The 18,938-nt window shown below is 42.6% G+C and overlaps 1 protein-coding gene across 4 annotated transcripts in view; it reads right to left on the bottom strand.

Annotated features, from left to right (window-relative positions):
• Positions 1-18,938, bottom strand: part of CREB5 (cAMP responsive element binding protein 5) — a 426,900-nt gene that overhangs the window by 74,194 nt on the left and 333,768 nt on the right. For 3 of the 4 annotated variants that reach the window (XM_066585645.1, XM_066585648.1, XM_066585647.1), the window contains one exon: positions 14,739-14,849. The exons of the other annotated variant lie outside the window; for it this stretch is intronic. In XM_066585645.1, coding sequence (XP_066441742.1) covers positions 14,739-14,849 — 111 coding nt within the window. The remainder of the gene's footprint in view (positions 1-14,738; positions 14,850-18,938) is intronic. 4 annotated transcript variants of the gene reach the window in all.

An 18,938-nucleotide genomic window follows, 5' to 3' on the forward strand; every position in this document is an offset into this window, starting at 1 on the left:
AGTTGATGTTGAATGAATATTTGCTTTACTAGTGTTAGATAAACAGCTATCTCCAAAATTCTGCCAAAAATGATGTCATGTGCGATACTCAAGCCAGATTCGTGGCCAAGTGGAATGTTCTTCAGAAACATGTAAAAGTGTTTCTCTTGTGAAAAATCTGGCAGATGCACCGAGCACCTCTTCAACTAGTGGTGGAGAATATGGAACCCTTAGCAACCTGATAAACACTGTAACCCCAAGTGCCTCATAGCTGACCTTCATCTCATAGCTGTTATCGCTTAACATCTTGCTTATGTAATACATGTTTGGTTGCCATAATAGTGGCGATGCTGCAAGCTTATTTCAGTGATGAATACACCCATGTTCAGGTTCAATGTAAGAGCTTGTTCAAGCGATCAGCTACTCAGCGAGTATATTGATCACTGTGATGAAACAGTTCTAATATCTGCCAGTTCCGATATCGGCTGATGCATTCTTAAGCTGGCGGTGCAATCTACAATATTACAACCGATATTGTATGGTTGGTCAAATGCAATGCATATGATTTTAAAAAATTGTACTTCATTGAAAAATTACATCCTTATGATTATCAGACAACGGTTTATAGAAGATAACATCTTGATGTCTTTATAGGACTCTGTAGGGAATGAACGTTCAACCACCAAACTAGATTACTATGGTCCAGCCAGTCAATCTAAAAAGGATCATGCATGCGATGACCTCTCAACAGACCCTAGAACCGATTTTTTCCACCTTTCACATAATATTTTTGTATAGCATGAACCTGCATCTTTTATTTCTACGTTGCCAGGTAAGACGGTGTCCAACCTCAGTCAACTTCTACTGACATCTACAGTAATGATCCTTTTACACAGGCAAATAGTCTGCCCGTGCTAATGACCACTGACCGACAATGAGCCTGTTGGGCATAGCTTGTTCCTTCCATGTACACAGTCAGATTAACTGCTCTATGGGGACGACTGATCGTTAACATGTAGGTTACCAACAAGCATTTTTATGTTCACCTAAACAAGACAACCACTGATGAATGAGCATTTGCTCCTTCGTTGGCTGATCATTCATCCTTTTACACGTCCCAATTGCAGGGTTGCCAACAATCCAGAAATTCGTAGGCTGCCTAGGAAATAGGATACTTTTTTCCAGTGTCCATGAAAAAAAAATAGATGCGTCCATGAACTTTTTTGATGCTGGTGGCACTTGAACAGGTTATTATAAGCACAATTATCATAATTTTATAACTCCCAGGAATACTTCTAGAAATCATTGTCTGTGAAGACAATTCACTATGCAATTCCCAAATGCAAATTAAGGCTTGATTATGCAAAGAAGAATCCATATATAAACAAAATCCAGAAACGCCGGCATCTTCTCTGGGCCAAACCTCATTTATAATGGACTGAAGCAAAATGGAAAACTTCTGTGGTTAGGTTTAAAAATTTGAAATTCTTTTTGGAAACTCTGGTCGCCGTGTCCTGTGGACTCAAGAGAAGAGAGACTATCCAACTTGTTACCAGCCTACAGTTCAAAAGCCTGCATCTCTGATGGTATGGGGTTGCATTAATGCCTATGGCATGGGCAGCTTACATATCTTGCAAGGCACTATCAATTTTGAGCAGTATATAGAGGCTTTAGCACAACATACACTCTTATCATGACAACGTCTCTTTCAGGGAAGGCCTTACATATTTCAGCAAGACAATGCTAAACCACATACAGCGTCCATCACAACAGCATGAAGTAGACTCTGACTGCTGAACTAGAAACCTGCAGTCCAGACCTTTCACCAGTAGAAAACAGACCGTTGTAAAATAAGACGGGATGCTACAAAATGGTAGACACGGCCCTGGCCCAACTTTGTGAGATGTGTTACTGCTAGAGATGAGCGAACGTGCTCGTTAAGAGCAATTACTCGATCGAGCATCGCTTTTTTCGAGTAACTACCTAGACAGGCAAAAAGATTTGGGGGGTGAGCGGGGGATTGCGAGGGGAAGCCCCCTGGCGCCCCCGAATCTTTTCGCCTGAGTAGGCAGTTACTCGAAAAAAAGCGATACTCATTTGAGCAATTGCCCTAAACGAGCGTGCTCGCTTATCTCTAGTTACTGCCATCAATTTCTAAATAAGCACATTTTTAAAATTAAATGGATAAATGTCTCCCTCCCACCTTCTGATGTGTTCTATGTTCTATTGTCCATAGAATATGGTTATTTGAGTTTTCCAAATCATTGCGCTCTTTTTTTCTTTACACTCATTTACGTTTTCCACAACTTCCTATTGGTATTGTTGTTGCAGTGTGTGTGCATTTATGGTATTTATTCCATTTCTCTTATGTTTCCTGACACGGTCAAAGTATGTACATTGTTTTCTTCATGACCTGATTTTTCACACCAAATCCTGGATCTGAGCCAAAAATGACAAGAATTTAAGCATGAACCGGATCAGCAATAATACTCTGGATTTAGAGGAAATAATATCAAACTTACTCTGACACTGGGACACACAGCATAAGGTCATAAATAATGTTATTCTTACGCACAGCTGCTAAATTGAACCAAAGTCCCTTCTATTCGATATTTTTACAGACATTTGTGTTGCGAACTCAGAATTTAATTTTTTGTTTTAATTTTTCAGATATTTAAAGACTCGCTCTACAATCTGCCGCTGTATTTTCATGAGACGGACAAAAAGGATCTATAATAATTCCTGTTTATTAGTCAGTAAATGGGAAGCTTAAAGGGGTTGTCCCGCGGCAGCAAGTGGGTCTATACACTTCTGCATGGCCATAATAATGCACTTTGTAATGTACATTGTGCATTAATTATGAGCCATACAGAAGTTATAAAAAGTTTTATACTTACCTGCTCCGTTGCTGGCGTCCTCGTCTCCATGGTGCCGACTAATTTTCGCCCTCCGATGGCCAAATTAGCCGCGCTTGCGCAGTCCGGGTCTTCTCCTCTTCTCTATGGGGCTCCGTGTAGCTCCGTGTAGCTCCGCCCCGTCACGTGCCGATTCCAGCCAATCAGGAGGCTGGAATCGGCAATGGACCGCACAGAAGCCCTGCGGTCCATGAAGACAGAGGATCCCGGCGGCCATCTTCAGCAGGTGAGTATGAAGACGCCGGACCGCCGGGATTCAGGTAAGCGCTGTGCGGGTGGTTTTTTAAACCCCTGCATCGGGGTTGTCTCGCGCCGAATGGGGGGGGGGGGTTTAAAAAAAAAAAAACCCGTTTCGGCGCGGGACATCTCCTTTAACATAATGTGCATATACATTAGGCTGATCTGATGGTTGTTGGAAATTCCACTAATTTAGGCGCTCGGGGAAAAAATGATCAAAGTCCACTTTTACCAAAAAGTGATCATTAGAATTTGAAAATTTCAGAAGCCTAACATATACAATGAAATGGAATTTTGAACACTATAATAAATGGGGAAAACATTTCTAAAGCAGAAAGAATGACTGAAAGTTATACAATGAAGAGAGAAACTTTGTATCTTTATCTTGTCAGCAGACTGTGATTGTTCTTCCAGCAACTGTGAGTTCTGTGCACGGCAATGGAATAGACTATGATCATTTTTTTCATTTATCTGCCTTCACAAACGCATTTTACAAGATTAATCTACAAAATGTCTGATTCAGTTTAACCCATTAAGGACCAAGCTCCGTAAATTTACAGCACTCGGTTCTGGACTTTAATCTCCTCCGATAGTAAAAATACTATGCAGGATTAAAGCAGGAGCCAGTCACGTTCTCAGCTGTCATGAGTCCTATGTAGTGAATAGAGAAAGCGGAAGTTTCACTTCTGCTATTCGACCCGGTGGTCATGTGATTGCCGCAGCAGAGCTGCACGGTCCTAGCAGACCCAGATCAGCTTTCTTACTGACTACTGTCTCACCAGGGGGATGTTTTCCCATGTAACTGGGGCTCCCATGGATGCCCCAGTTACAGTGAAAAAGACCCCAGAGGTCTTATATAACATCATGGGGGACTTAGATGTTGAAGGCAGTTACAAAAATAAGTTAAAAAAAATGACAGAATAAAATGAATATATATATATATAAAAAAGAAAGCGACCCACCGCCGATGCCAACCAAAACCAACACCATGTGCAGCCTGTAATCCAAAACTATACAAATTATATATCCAAATGTCCGAAACAAAATGTCGAACCCGTTCGCATACTTTATTTTAGTGTAAATATACTGATTTTAAAAATAAACAACTAGAAATTAAAAATAATTTTTCTTTAGCTTTTACCCCTAATAGAACAAAGAAAACATTCAATGAAATAAGATATTAAAAATAGCCCTACATATCACAGAAAAAAAGCACAGTAAAGATAATTGTGGTAGCTGAAGAAAAAAAAATATGGCAGTAAAACCACCACATGGGTAAAATACCTAAAAAGTATCTGGTCCTTTTGGATCGAAACAGTCTGGTCCTTAAGGGGTTAAAAATACCAAAAATGGACGTTCTTTTATTTGAACACTGCAATTTGTTTGCAGTCAATGGTATCCTGGACGCCAGGGGCGTAACTATAGAGGGTGCAGGGGATGCGGTTGCACCCGGGCCCAGGATCCTTAGGAGGCCTATAAGGCCTCTCCTCTCCATATAGGGAGCCCAGTACTATGAATAAAGCATTATAGTTGGGGGCCCAGAAGCTTCAAGTTATGCCTTTGGTTTAGGTATGGGTACGGGTACGGGTACAGATACAGATAGAGGGGGGGGGGGGCCCAGCTCACCTTTTGCATCAGGGCCCCTGAGCCTTTAGCTACGCCCCTGCTGGACGCCATATGATGACATCAGGAGCTTCCTCTTCTACTGTTGTTGGTAGCTTTGCACCTTTTACTTAACTCTGATGTCATGATGCTGGTGATATCATCAGCTGGTACGATCTTTGCTCTTGAAGCAAGATATTGGGCACCACATACTTGCTCATTGGTGACTGTTTTACCCCAGTGTCGTTTCCGTTACCAATCAGGAGGTAAGTAAATAATATATTATCTGTGGCCCCACTCACACGGCATATGTTTGTCGCAGACTGTTCACCGAAATGCATTGTCAGAATCCGCCTATTTTAGCATTGAAATGAATGCTCTGGAATATCCGTGACATGGAAAAAATAATTGAGGTCAAAATGAGCATCGGGCGACGGCACACGGATTTGCTACATTTCACTGCGCTAAATCTACGTGTGGATCTGCTGCCTTTGATAACTGCTATGGATAATTTTCACAGATCAAGATCAAAAAATCCAAAGTGGTTTTACCAAAAATAATATGGGTGAACCTGTCCTATAACTATCCACACAAGGAGATAGTGTATATTATATTATACAGGGTGGGCCACGGGAAAGTAGCCCAGCACCATCCACTTATGAAAGCTGGGCTGTGATTGGTTGTCATGGACAACAAAGATTTCGTTTTAGACAGCTTTCGTAAGCATGTTGGTGCTGGCCTACTTTTCCGTTGTCCACCCTGTATATAGTGATTCTATGGCAATCACAGTATACCCCTGAGAAAGCAGCAATATGCATGGCGGTCCATGTGGACACCACTGACATAGGATTTAATTGCCTTTCATTCTCTATTTGTTTCTAACATCTAATGTCATGTTATAACTATTTTATGCAACTTTTAATGATATAGCGGATGTAGCTACTTTTGGTGTCTGTGTTGGCTTCATCTCAACATGGGTCGCCCATCGGGGTCCTTAGTAGCACTTTTTAGATATTTTAAAATATTTGTGCGCACAATACGCAGTGAATAGAACTCATTGGTTTCAACTGGTCCGTTTATATATACTCGTATTTTGCATGTGCACAAAAAAAAACCATGATCTGTCTTTCTGCATATTTGCACCCCAAAGGTCCCCATAGAAGTTAATGGGGCATGTGCAATACACATGGAGATACGTGAAACGCTGCGCCATTCCGCTGGAAAAAAAACACATCTGGAACCAACTAGGCATTTGTTTGCCGTGTGCAAATGAGCATACCTTGCGGGGCAAAAAGTACAGAAAAATACGCCAATGCGCGTGTGAAAAATCCTCGTTCATAGCTCAAAAAAAGTTGTGCTAAGGCACGCAGTTGCTCCTACGCCCGTGTGAAGGAGCCCTAAAGCTGGTTTTGTGATAGAACGAAAGCAATGCTCCGTCTGCTTATCGTACGGAAAGCAAGCCATTCCGCATTACGACTACAGTATAGGCACGCTCCATTTCCATAAAACCGGTTAAAATGGCAAAGCTACGTTCCTAATGTGTTTTTATTCAATATATTTGAGTCAAAAGCCATGGTTTGGAGCAGTCTAATTAATGAACAGCTACAGAGCTGAGTGATGATGTGTGAAGTGAGTCGCATTCATTTCGTGGTCTTAGCATGGAGCTGATTCGTTAACCAGGCACAAACACCAAACTACACCGACTACGCTTCTGTTTTTCCTCAGCAGAAGGTCTTCAATCCACATCGACTGCTATGAAAGCACAGTGTCATGCCGAAATGGAAACGCAATGCAATTTAGGAGGTGCAACGTGTATAAGAAGGATGTTGGTCTGGCCATTGGAGAGAACTTTCCATTCATGGTTGTTCCGCATGGCTTTGGATCGGGAACCTGGGGTTGACGGTAAAGGTCATTAAAGAGGCTGGTCCGGCTGAATGTGACATTGGTCATAAATCCCACGAACAGCGGAGGCAGCTGGAGCAAATAGAACCTCAATATGTAAATACATCTGAAGCAACAGGACTGCCATGATGGTATTTCATCCCCCGATGTAACAATGACGATGCCAGCCGGTAGAGAGCAAGCCAAGAATGGCTTGGCCTGACATCACCACACTATTTTGCAGTAATTTTTTTTTTTTATAAATAAGCAATTTTTTGCTTATTTGTTAGCAATAAAGTCTGAAAAAAATATACATTCATTCATTTCTCCCTTAGCTGGAAACAAATGGCTGTAGGAAAGAATTTCGGGAAGCCCTTAAAACGGCCTACAATAGAGCTGTATAATTTCTTATTGCCACCCTTTTTGTGTTGTGTCTGAACAAAGTATGGCCATAAACCAATAACATGCCCTCCTGAGAATTCTTTACTGAAAGGACTCATTTCAAAAGGCATTGCCATACTAATTACCTCATAAAGTATTTAGCTGTGTGCCCACTGGGATAGTACTTACTAGTGCTAAAGCTGCTCTCCTATCCAGCTAATCAATTAATGTTCATTATAAGACCCAGAAAGGCCAAGCAGTAATGTGTAGAGGTTATAAATAAAAAAAAGAGAGCTGGAAAAAGCACACAACACAAAGCAGAGTTTACAGGGCAACATATTGCTGATTGCAACGTTAATCAGCCTCCGTGTTTATCTAAATCCATTTCTTTTAATGATCCTTTAATCTATTATGTATCCACAAGTGGGGGAAGGTGGTAAATAGCTCTGTCTGCGGCATCGAGGCATGTGCCTAGGATCCTATCTTCCATTTTATTTGGTCACTGTCAAAAGCCCCCAAGAAATATATAATCCTAGTAGATAGCCCGGGTGACTGCAATAGAAAATGCATCCACTTAAGGGCAGAGGTCTTGTATAAGGACAACGGAGACGATCTCCACTACACTGATGAGTGTGTGGAGTGAGATTGGATGTGACGGCTTCTTTCTCTACCCCTTCCAGCTTGGTACCCCCCTATATCCAACCCACATTACCGTATGGTGCTTTGATGTGGGTGCTGATTGTGAGTGTAGCAAGAGCCGCACTCCAGTTGGTGAATGGGTGGCATTGTTCTCCCTCAACCTCCATGCCCCGGCTGGTGAGTGCGGGCCACAGTATCCTCTACAGTATGAACAATTAGGTGTCAAGTCTCCCTCCATTGGCCCACATATATTAATGTATTACGTTGGTTTGACATCTGCTTTTTCTTCCATCCAAAAGCTGGGCAGCTGTGCAGTAAGTGGATGGACCCAATTATAGTCAATGGGGTCTGTCCGGCACTGTTCAGCTACATCCAGAGACTTAACCATTCGGCCATGGGGACTGCCCTTTGGATAGTTGGTCAGTTATAAAGAAAGGATCCAGTGGTAGTCATACACCGGTAGATATATTACAGAGAATGTCAAGATGTTACATTCAAATCACAGAAAAAGGACATGTCAATTCGAAAATCACAGAAGGTGGCCATACTTCCTGATATACTGATACAAACTACAAGGCCTGTTATAGACACCACATCCCTTCGCATGCAGGCTGCTATATGGAGGAACACTGCACAGGTAATTCATTTTTGACATGCAGGGCACAGGGTGTTCTAAAAAGACTGTAAACCTGCACAATGTACTACAGGTATCTGTGGGATTGGCACCCTTTGTGTGCCTTACCTATGTGCAGGTATAGTAAATCAGGCTGTTATAACCATGTTTGATACCATAGCCTTCTCTGGTTTAGCTATGAGTGTGAGCACTATTGGTACAAACATGTGTTTGAGAACTACTGGTGTAATATTTTGGAGGTATGGTACTAGTGGGTCTACTCCTATATCCTTGTATGGAGGAACTCAAAGTGGTCTCCACTTCACACATTAAAGCCCATGGTTTGGTTCAGGGTTCTGTTTCAATGCTGTTTTCAGTGTGTGAAATAGAAACTAGAGACTAGTGTAAAGCAAGCTTTTGCAAAGTTTGGTTCGGCCAGTTCACTGAATTTCAGTTCCGTCTGAATTGAACTGGAACTTCGCTAGAATCCCTAAAACGAATGCATAACACTGTCTAAGAGCCATAAAAGTCCTCCTTCATAAATATGGCTTAGTGATTAGCACCATTCCATTACAGCACTGCGGTCCTAGCCTCCTAGGTTCAAGACCAACCAAGGACAATATCTACTTGGTTAGATTTGAACCTAGGGCCACAGCACTGCAAGGCAACAGTGTTAACCAATGAGCCACCAAGATTCTCCTACCTTCTGCCCCCTCATTGGAAAGAGAAGAAGAATACAAAACACAAAATACAAACTCCATGCAGATGTTGTCCTTGGTCAGACTTGAACCTAGGACTCCCGAACTGCAAGACAACGGTGCTAGCAACTGAGAGAAGAAGACAAAGACGATGAAGAAGAAGAAGACAAAGACGATTAAGAAGAGGAAAATTTTAGCGGACTTGGCTCAATCTGAAACAGGTAACATAGTAGCATAGTATGTTAGGTTGAAAAAAGATCTATGTCCATCCAGTTCCCCCTACTTTTTGCCATCCAGAGGAAGGCAAAAAGCACCAATGAAGTAGAAGTCAATTCTCCTCATTTCAGGGGAAACAAAATTCCTTCCCGACACAATCTGGCAATCAGAATAATCCCTGGATCAGCAACCCTTCTGAAGTGATCTAGTGTCTATAGCCTGTATTATTGCTACACTCAAGAAAGGCGTCCAGGCCTGTCTTGAACTCTTTTAGTGAGTTTGCCATCACCACGTCCTGAGGCAGAGCGTTCCATAGTCAGGGTTCAACTCTTTCGCTCAACACCATAAATGATTGAGCCTCAGTCCCAAAGAACAAAGTTTTACCCTACCCTCCATTCTATAAACTTAAATAGGTGACATTGGGTAACTTAGCCTCCATCCAGGGGCGTAACTATAGGGGATGCAGGGGATGCGGTTGCACCCGGGCCCGGGAGCCTTAGGGGGCCATAAGGCCTCTCTTCTCCATATAGGGAGCCCAGTACTATGAATAAAGCATTACAGTTGCGGGCCCTGTTACAGGTTTTGCATCGGGGCCCAGGAGCTTCAAGTTACGACTCTGCCTCCATCAAAGAGGTCTTCAAGTGTTCTTCTTGCTACAATGTGATCAACAGTTAAAACTCAATGTAAGCATTTGAGTAGTAATTTCTATGAGCAACGATAACATCTATAAATGTTTAACCTAGCCCTGGATCCTCATGATTGTGGTGCTGCTCAGATACTTTGCACCATGTTAATGTAAATGTTATCCTTGCAGCGCCTGGACATGCAGTACTATGTATTTATATGCTGTAAAACTGACATTTTAACAGTTTTTATTGCGGGGTTAATAACGTGGGTTTCTTAATGTTTCCAAAGGGAAATTCCAAACTACTTAAGTTTGATTTTCTTTTATTCTTATTTTTGTTTAAATAATATTTGATCTCGGAAAATGTAAGATCTGTTAGTAGAACTTGTCTCTGATGTTTCAGCTGCGAATGATTGACCTCGGCTCTGCAGAAATAAGACATTGTTTCTGATTCCTCTCCGGGTTTTTATCTAATACAGGATCGAAAATCGTTCATGCCAAATTGATACAGATAATGTTTTACTAGCAATGCCTTCTCTAAACTGAGGAAACGAACTGAAAGTGTTACAAAGTCAGTGTTTAAAGCTGTTACACCTCAAGCTTTCCATTAAACCTGTGATTTTTTTTTCTCCTAGCTTGGAAAATATTAACACTAGTATTTCCAGATCAGTCAGTTTGCAGAAAACAGCAGAAACCCGATAGCATTCTGCAAATACATTGCATGTAAATAGAAAGTGCTGATAAGAAGTACATATAGGGCAGCATGGAGGCTTAGGCAGCATGGACGACCTGCAGAATTTCCGCCGTGCCCGCTGCCATAGGATTGCATTAGATAATGCAATTCTTTGCACACGGCCGCGATTTGTCCGCGTGAAAACACGCGTGGAAAACAAATCGCGACATGTCCTATTTCTGTGCAAGTCTCGCAGAGGCCCGCACAGAAACGTCACTAATGACACGCCGGCTCCGCTCTGCGCATGCGCCGGCAGGGTGGTAGCCGGCACACAGCAGAGCGAGGAGACGCCGGGAGCAGGTGAGCCGGGGTGGTTACTGCAGGGGCACGGCACGCATCCCGCTGCGAGAATTCTTGCAGCAGGATCCAACCCGGCCGTCTGCAGGCGGCCTTAGTGGTTAGCACTGTTGCCTTGCTGTGCTGGCATCCTGGGTTCAAATGCCACCAAGGACAACATCTGCATGGAGTTTGTTTGTGGGTTTCCTTCTACATTGCAAAAAAACATACTAATACGCAGGGGCGTAGCTAAAGGCTCATGGGCCCGGGTGCAAAAGTTTATCTTGGGGGCCCCAACTTTTCTTAACCCCTTAACGCAGAAGCGTAACTTAAAGCTCCTAGACACCAATGCAAAACCTGTAACATGGCCCCCAACTATAATGCTTTACTCATAGTTCTGGGCTCCCTATATGGAGAAGAGAGACCTTATGGGCCCCCTGAGGCTCCTGGGCCCGGGTGCAACTGCATCCCCTGCATCCCCTGTAGTTACGCCCATGTCTTCTGACAGTATAAAATGCTACTGAAAGCTGAAGGGAAGGCAATAATACACTAAAATAATGAAGCAAGGATACATATATCCTCAATTCCTTTACAGAGGAACCCGTATTTTAATTGTGTGACCTTAAATAACATCTTAAAGTGCAATTAGTGCAATTACCGTCGTTAGTGACTGTGGTAATGATTTATCAATTAGACTACCACATGTATTGGAGGCAGGATTTGATTTCTATGACAATACAAAAATATTTCTCGCTGGCCTGCTGTGAATAGAATACTGCAAATATTATGCACATCTGTTTATGACATCTTTCCCGAGTAGCTACACTTGTGCGCTCAACACAAAAGGCTCCGTACTTCAACGTTTCCAAACTATTTGCCGCTCGCTGATTGCTGCTGACAACCTTTCAACAATCCGTCAGTAAACAAATACAGCCATGGCAACAAACTACTTACTTTACTCGGAACCTCTTCTCTCTACATCTCAAAAACAAAACAATTTCAATTCTCAAAATTAAAATCAAATGTGACGAGATCCTTTTCCAAATGTTCGTACTCAGCCGCGTTTCAGTATTTTTGTAGTATCGTTTCAAAGGACTGTAGAATCGAATATCATGTGGAAAATGCTGATTTCCTTTCCGAGCGCAACTACAGAGGTCAGCGTTCCATGAAATAATGATTAAAAAAAGAATAAAACCCAGCTATGTTCGGTGACTACATTAGTATTCTATACATAGCGGAAGAGAACAGAAATTCATTCTGTTCATTCATTGGCTGATTTGTATGTGCAATATCATCTACATTAAAGTGCAGATATATCTTAATTAGAGATGAGCGAGCGTACTCGGAAAAGCACTACTCGCTCGAGTAATTTGCTTTATCCGAGTATCGCTGTGCTCGGGTCTGAAGATTCGGGTGCCGCTGCGGCTGACAGGTGAGTCGCAGCGGGGAGCAGGGGAGAGCGGGCGGGAGAGAGGGAGAGAAAGATCTTACCTCCGTTCCTCCCCGCTCTCCCCTGCAGCTCCCCGCTCCATGCCGGCACCCGAATCTTCAGGGACGAGCACAGCGATACTCGGATAAAGCAAATTGCTTGAGCGAGTAGTGCTTTTCCGAGTACGCTCGCTCATCTCTAATCTTAATTCTTTGCAGTTTTGTGATTAATTAAAGCTTATTTTTTTAAATAACTGTATGGCTAGCCACATATAGTCAATGTGTAATAAGAGGTATCATTGCAGTACAGGGGGGCTAGCATTGAACTGTTTCCTTGGTTGCAATGACACTGTTATATTGGCTATCTGCAGCTGCCACTAGGGGGAGCTCACTGTGTACAGACTTATACTGCTGCCTTTGTGTTCAAAACTGGCTTTACAAATCTATATGCAGTTAGCTCCCCTAGTGGTAAGGGCATGAAGTCAGCATTATGTCATTTATCAAGCCAGAAAAAAGAGAAAGCCTATAGAGATATGTTATGACATTCATTAGAAGAGCATTGTGGACCAGAAGCAGAATGCTGAACATGCGTTTTAGTTAATTGGGTTGTACCAATTTCGACTTTGATCATCGATCCATGGGATAGGTGATAAAAATCTGATTGGTGGGAGTCTCTCCACTTAGGTACCCACTGATCCCAGGAACGGGGGTCTTGTGTCCCCCTCTACTCCTCACTGTGGATATGCTACATCTTTCGCAGTAAGGAGGAGACTCATTCATTCTCCTTCTCACTGTGGTGGAAGGGGCTGCAAGTGATTTTGCATAGAGGGGGATATAGTACGCCATTTTCAGGATCAATATGGGTCTCAGAGGTAAGCCCCCAATCGGTCAGACTTTTATCAGCTATCCTATGGGTAGGTGGTAGAGATGAGCACGCATACTCGCTAAGGGCAATTGCTCGAGCGAGCATTGCCCTTAGCGAGTACCTGCCCGCTCGAGAGACACGGTTCGGGTGCCGGCACGGGGGAGCGGTGAGTTGCGGCAGTCAGCAGGGGGGAGACAGGGAGAGAGAGATCTCCCCTCCGTTCCTCCCCGCTCTCCCCCGCAGCTCCCTGCCCGCCGGCAGCACCCGAACCTTGTCTCTCGAGCGGGCAGGTACTCATTAAGGGCAATGCTCGCTCAAGCAATTGCCCTTAGCGAGTATGCTCGCTCATCACTAGTAGGTGGTAAAAGTCAATTCTGGTACAACCCCTTTAAGGCATAGTACATTTGGTGAACCTGATATTAGTGAGTAGGGTCCATTCTGAGTATCGCTATAGGTTCTTTCTTTTTTTGCGCATGTCCGTTTTCTCTCTACCCTGCAAGTCAATGTATCCATCTAGTAAACCATGACCTAGTTATTTGATGTCCAAACACTTTATGGACAGATGTGATTTGAACTTCACTATTGTAAGCAATTGTTAACCCTGCAGTTTTCTTCTCTTTTGATAAGCGCTGCTTGCACAGCGCTTTTATAAAGAGCGTTGTCTGAAGTCTCCTTAACTTCTTGCCAGCTGTTCCTTAGGAAGAGTCAGCGTGATATGCCTACCTCCAATGCCAATGCCACTTGTACCTTCAATAGGGAACATTATTATCTATCTGTTGGTATTCTAAGAGGCAACCACTCAATAAGACTCAACTGCATGCTGTACTTAAAGGCTCATTTACATGCAATGATAATCTTTCAAAATACTGAAAGATTAAAAGAGATTTAGTGATCTATTTGAATAAAGTGTTAAGGACCATTAGCACTTTATCATCTTTATTTGCATGTCAAAGGGCCTCCAGGAACTGTTTGCAGAGCCCAGCATGTGATTAATCACACGCCCAGCTGTGCAAACATCTGCATTGTTCTGCTTGTGGCAGATTACAATGTTATCTCCTGTGGAGATAACAACATATGGTCTGTTGAGAGATACTTTATCTCTCAGTAGCTGAACGATGGATTTTAAGTTCACCTTAAAATCCTCGTTCAAACGAAAAGTGCCCGATGCCCGCGTTTACATGTAACGATTATCACTCATTTTCGGTCGTTTTGAATGAATTTCGAGCGATAATCGTTACATGTAAATGGGCCTTATGAGGCAACCACTCAGTAAGACTCAACTGCATGCTGTGCTTTACTCTACAAAGAAGATGCAGATGATAACTATTGACCCACAGAACTAACCACCAGACTAAGTTGGCTCTTCACTGCTAAGTTTGATACGTTTTGCAAGTACTATTCTCTTTTATTTTACTAAGCCGAATGTATTGCGTAAAGATGAATCACATCATGCATTCCTTTGACGACAATCTACCGTACATCAAAATAACAGCAGTGTGAACAGCGTATTTTATGACTTTGTGGTAAAACTCATATCAGTGTGCCGGTGAGGGGATGGGCAGATTCCTACTCCAGAATAGTATACATGATCAGGTCTACATTTCACATACTCCAATCTGTAGTAACGGAAATAGCTTTGCATTTTCTTACCATTTTGGCATCTGAATGCATTGGAGGGACTTGAGGTGAAGCACAAGGGTTGCTTAGGTTGGGACCCTGCATCCCCATGATATTGGAGTTCATTGACATCTGTCTTTCCATCTGTGTGGGATATGAGAAAAACTGTGACATACACCCACTGAATCCATAATAAGAAAGCGTGAGGTACACAGACCCCTACTTAAACGAAACATAAGAAAATGCATAATGCATTTTATCTAAGCGGCATCCATCGAATGGTCTATTGCTCGCCAAATGATAGGTATTTGGCATTGTGGGAAAAGCAGATGTCTCCAGCTAGTTTTATTTGTACTTCCTTTGATGTGTCGGAATCTGATATTGTACAGTATTTTAGATGATTTTTCATGCAAATCATTGATTTGGCAAACACTGTACTATTAACTAATCACTAGAGTAAATATTGAGAGAGGAACGTCTATGATATCTTGTCACACATGCATCCAGCAGATGGATCTATTTTGTCAGGCTTTTGGGTCTCAGCCAGAACTAGTAAGAATATAATGGTGAGACCATGGGGTAGCTTTCTGCACAGGCTTGTGGCATCCTGGGCAGTTGTCTCTTCCCTGTCTTGTACATAAGAGATGGATTATCTCATGGCTTTCATAATGGAATTGGCTTAATTACATAATAACTCTGATTCAGGACCATGAAAAAGGCATTTACAGACCTTTTATTAGAGCTTATAATGGCTTATGTCTACATGGATAGTTATTGATTGCAAATAGGCAAAAATATGACTTAACAAGATATAACCCAATGAGTGATGAGCAAGTTTTAAAAGGTCCGGTTTGACCAGATGGCTAAATTTTGGCAAAAAGTTCAGTTTGCTCTGAATGAGTTTGAACCAAACCAGAAGTTCTCCAATCCCCCTATTCTCGTGGAGTTCTAATGCACTAGTCGTACGGTGTTTCACATTCCTATGTGAAACACTAACTGATCAGCGTTTAACCCCTTCCAATCCACTGTCTGACCCCTGAAGACATTATGATTTAAGGCTGTACAGCTCCGATGTTGGAAGACGTCCGTCGGGGTTCTCTTACTGTATATTGCCAGCCTCTCTGTTGTCAGAGCCTATCCAACGTGTCACCTCATGCAGTACTGGCTTTAGCCAGCATATGGCGCCGTTGCATAACGGCAGAAAAAGAGTAAGACCCTAGGAAAACCAGGATACAAATTGGATTGGAAAGGGTTAAATTGCATGAGAAGTGAACGAGCCGGCGCTGATTTTGATGCTGGCTGAAACTGAACGACAAATTCGAAGCGTTGGCTGCGCTTAAACTGAACGGCTATCGTTCAGCTTTGTTCGTTCAAATGATTTACTCTATGATAATCGTTCAGTCTAAATGCAACATAATACTGTCTAAGGCTTTATTCACATGAGAGTATATCAGCCGCCATTTTCACGGCCGACCGATATACGCTACCATCTGATGCTTTGGATTCCATCGCATCAGATTAGACTGGTGATTTTCTGCCAGGAAAGATAGCTCAGGAACTACCTTTCCCGGACGGAATATGGTGGCCGCTGCCATAGACTTCTATGGGAGCCTATGGTAGCTGCTGGAGAAGGGAGGTGGGAGGGAGTTTAGCAGTGTGACTGCTAAACTCCTACCCCCTTCCCTCCTTCTTTCCGCCCCTTGCCATCTGTTTGCAATGGGAGGGTGCGGGATGGGGCAGGAGCTAGTTGCTGAGCACACTTGCTCTAGCCCTGCCCCTTCCCTTGCCGAGAGCTAGCGAGGGGGCGGAAAGGGGGAAGGCAGTTTAGCAGAGCTAAACTGTCTCCCCCGCCCAACGGCAATTCGGGCTCGGCTTATATACATTGGGGGCCGTCTGAATGGGTGAACAAACGTCAGATTTGTGCGCCCCTTCACGCGTCCGAAAACGCTACGCTCGTGTAAAAGAGCCCTAAGAACTATAAAAGCCCCGTGTAACACCCTTAGTTCCCCTAGGATTATATCTAAATGCTTTTCAGCGGTGTTAAGGCAAAGTTAATGAAAAGAAAGAAGGGAAAAGATTCTTGTTCCTTCATTTTTCTTCGGGTTTCCCTCCTTCTTTGTTTTCCTTCTCCTTTTATTTCCTTTATCTTTTTCCTACTTTCAAATAAAGGAAAAAGAAGGAGAAAAAAAGAAGAATTTTAGCGGGTTTGGCCGAGACAAGCTGCCCAAGGTTCAGGTTCACATGAAACCGAACTTTTACCAAAGTTCAGCCTGATTCTACTGTTTTGGTTCGCTCAACATTGAAGCCAATATCATTACCTCTTCTCTACTGTCATATAAATATTAACGTGGCCCTGAAGAATTGTACAAATAAAGGCCCTTTCAGACGTCTATAATGAAATTGTAGCGTCTGTATAATAGCAGTAACACTTGGACATCCGTTGGATCACTGTAGGTTTCTATGATGATCAGGTTTGGATCTGTTGAATAGTGGGAAGTCTTGGTGTTGTGGCCATCATATTGGAGTACATTACAGATGTGTATAAGCGGCCCATGCTGAAGAGCTTCTGAACACTTCTAGTGCTTCAACTACGTGATATTACATTTTTCTCATTAGTTTTTTGTCACTTGTGCTGTCAATTTTGTTTGGGTGCGAATGATAAGTCCAATAAAAAAGCTACTGGGAAAAGCAATGATTGGCTTCATAGGGGGTGCGGGAGGATGACATTTTTAGGGCCAAGAAAAATTTAGATCATTGCTAATAGCAAACAATAAGCAGCAAATTTAAAATTTCCCCAGAATACCCATTGCTTTTAGCGAAGGAGATAGAAGAATTCTACTCGGCACAGTTTGGCAAACACATTTTTGAGAATACAAACTTACTGTACTTTTTTAAAGGGGTTGTCTGGGACTTTTACTATTGATGACCTATCCTTGGGGCAGGGGGAGCTTGGAGGCATATCACGTACCAAGCTGCCTCCTCTTTTGAGAACGCTCACTGGGCAGCTCTCAAGGACAAGAGGAGACCGAGAAAGAACCAGGACACTGCAGCACCAAACAAAGGACAAACTTTCATCTGCAATTACTGTGGCCGTATCTGCCTGACCTGAACTGGACTCCTCAACCACCAGCAAGCCTGTAATAGACATGGACAACCCTCTACTTAAATCTTCATTTACCAAGCCATACATCTTTACACACTGGTGGCTCTCAGGATATTGCGCTTGTTCATTTTTGGGAATGTTTACAGCGATGTTGCCAGAAAAGAATACCCTTCAGCAGATACTCGAATGGGATAGCAAACCTCTAAAGAAATAGTTTTTTTCACAGATCTCAATCAAAATGGTGAGAAGTGCCAACCCTAAAACCAGTCTATAGGCTCATTTATACGCAAACGATTGAAAGATTGACAGTTCTAGCGATCATTTTGCATAAAGTGCTAATGAACACTAATGCAATTAGCATTTTATTAGATTCATTTGCATGCAAATGAGCCTCCAGGAGCTGCTTGCAGAACTCAGCAGGTGGTCTGTTCTCTGCATACAGCTCCTTTGTTCTTGCTGGGGCTGTCGGCTGAATACAATGTAATCAGCTGCTCCCATGCAGAACACAGCATGCGGTCCCTGGCAGAATGATGGATTTTAAGCTCACCTTAAAATCATCGTTTAGCCAAAGAATGAATGATGGCAGCATTGACACACAACGATTATTATTATTCGTTTGAACGAATTTTGAGCGGTAATCGTTGCGTGTAAATGGGGCTTAAGACCAGTGTTGGAGCTGAAGCTAATTCACACCCTATAACCCAATAATAACCTTTATTTTTTGCAATTGCTCTGTGACTATAATCACTCTGTGACTATACTCAAAATGTAACTTGGCTTCTTTCTAGATATCAAAAAGCAAGGTAAATAAAGATAGTAAAAAGCAGTACTCTTACCGAGATAAGATAATAAATCTTTTCAGGAAAAGAGCCAAGAGCATCTAGTACACTGTATAAACAATATATATTATAGAAGAAATTGCAGCTTTAAAAGCATGTGCTGAAACCGAAGAGAAATTTATGGCATTTTCCCAAGGATGAAAATGGTATATTCTTTGCAAAGTAATCAGAACGTGAAGGTTTGTGATACATTTGATCATTACAGAAGGGTAAGTGCTGCCAGAATGTTACTAGAAGGAAGGCTCTGGGGGAAAGCAAAGGGGATCATATTTCTGGTCTCCTTGGCCTGCT

Source organism: Eleutherodactylus coqui, chromosome 12 (genome assembly GCF_035609145.1).
Source record: "Eleutherodactylus coqui strain aEleCoq1 chromosome 12, aEleCoq1.hap1, whole genome shotgun sequence".
Taxonomy (NCBI): domain Eukaryota; kingdom Metazoa; phylum Chordata; class Amphibia; order Anura; family Eleutherodactylidae; genus Eleutherodactylus; species Eleutherodactylus coqui.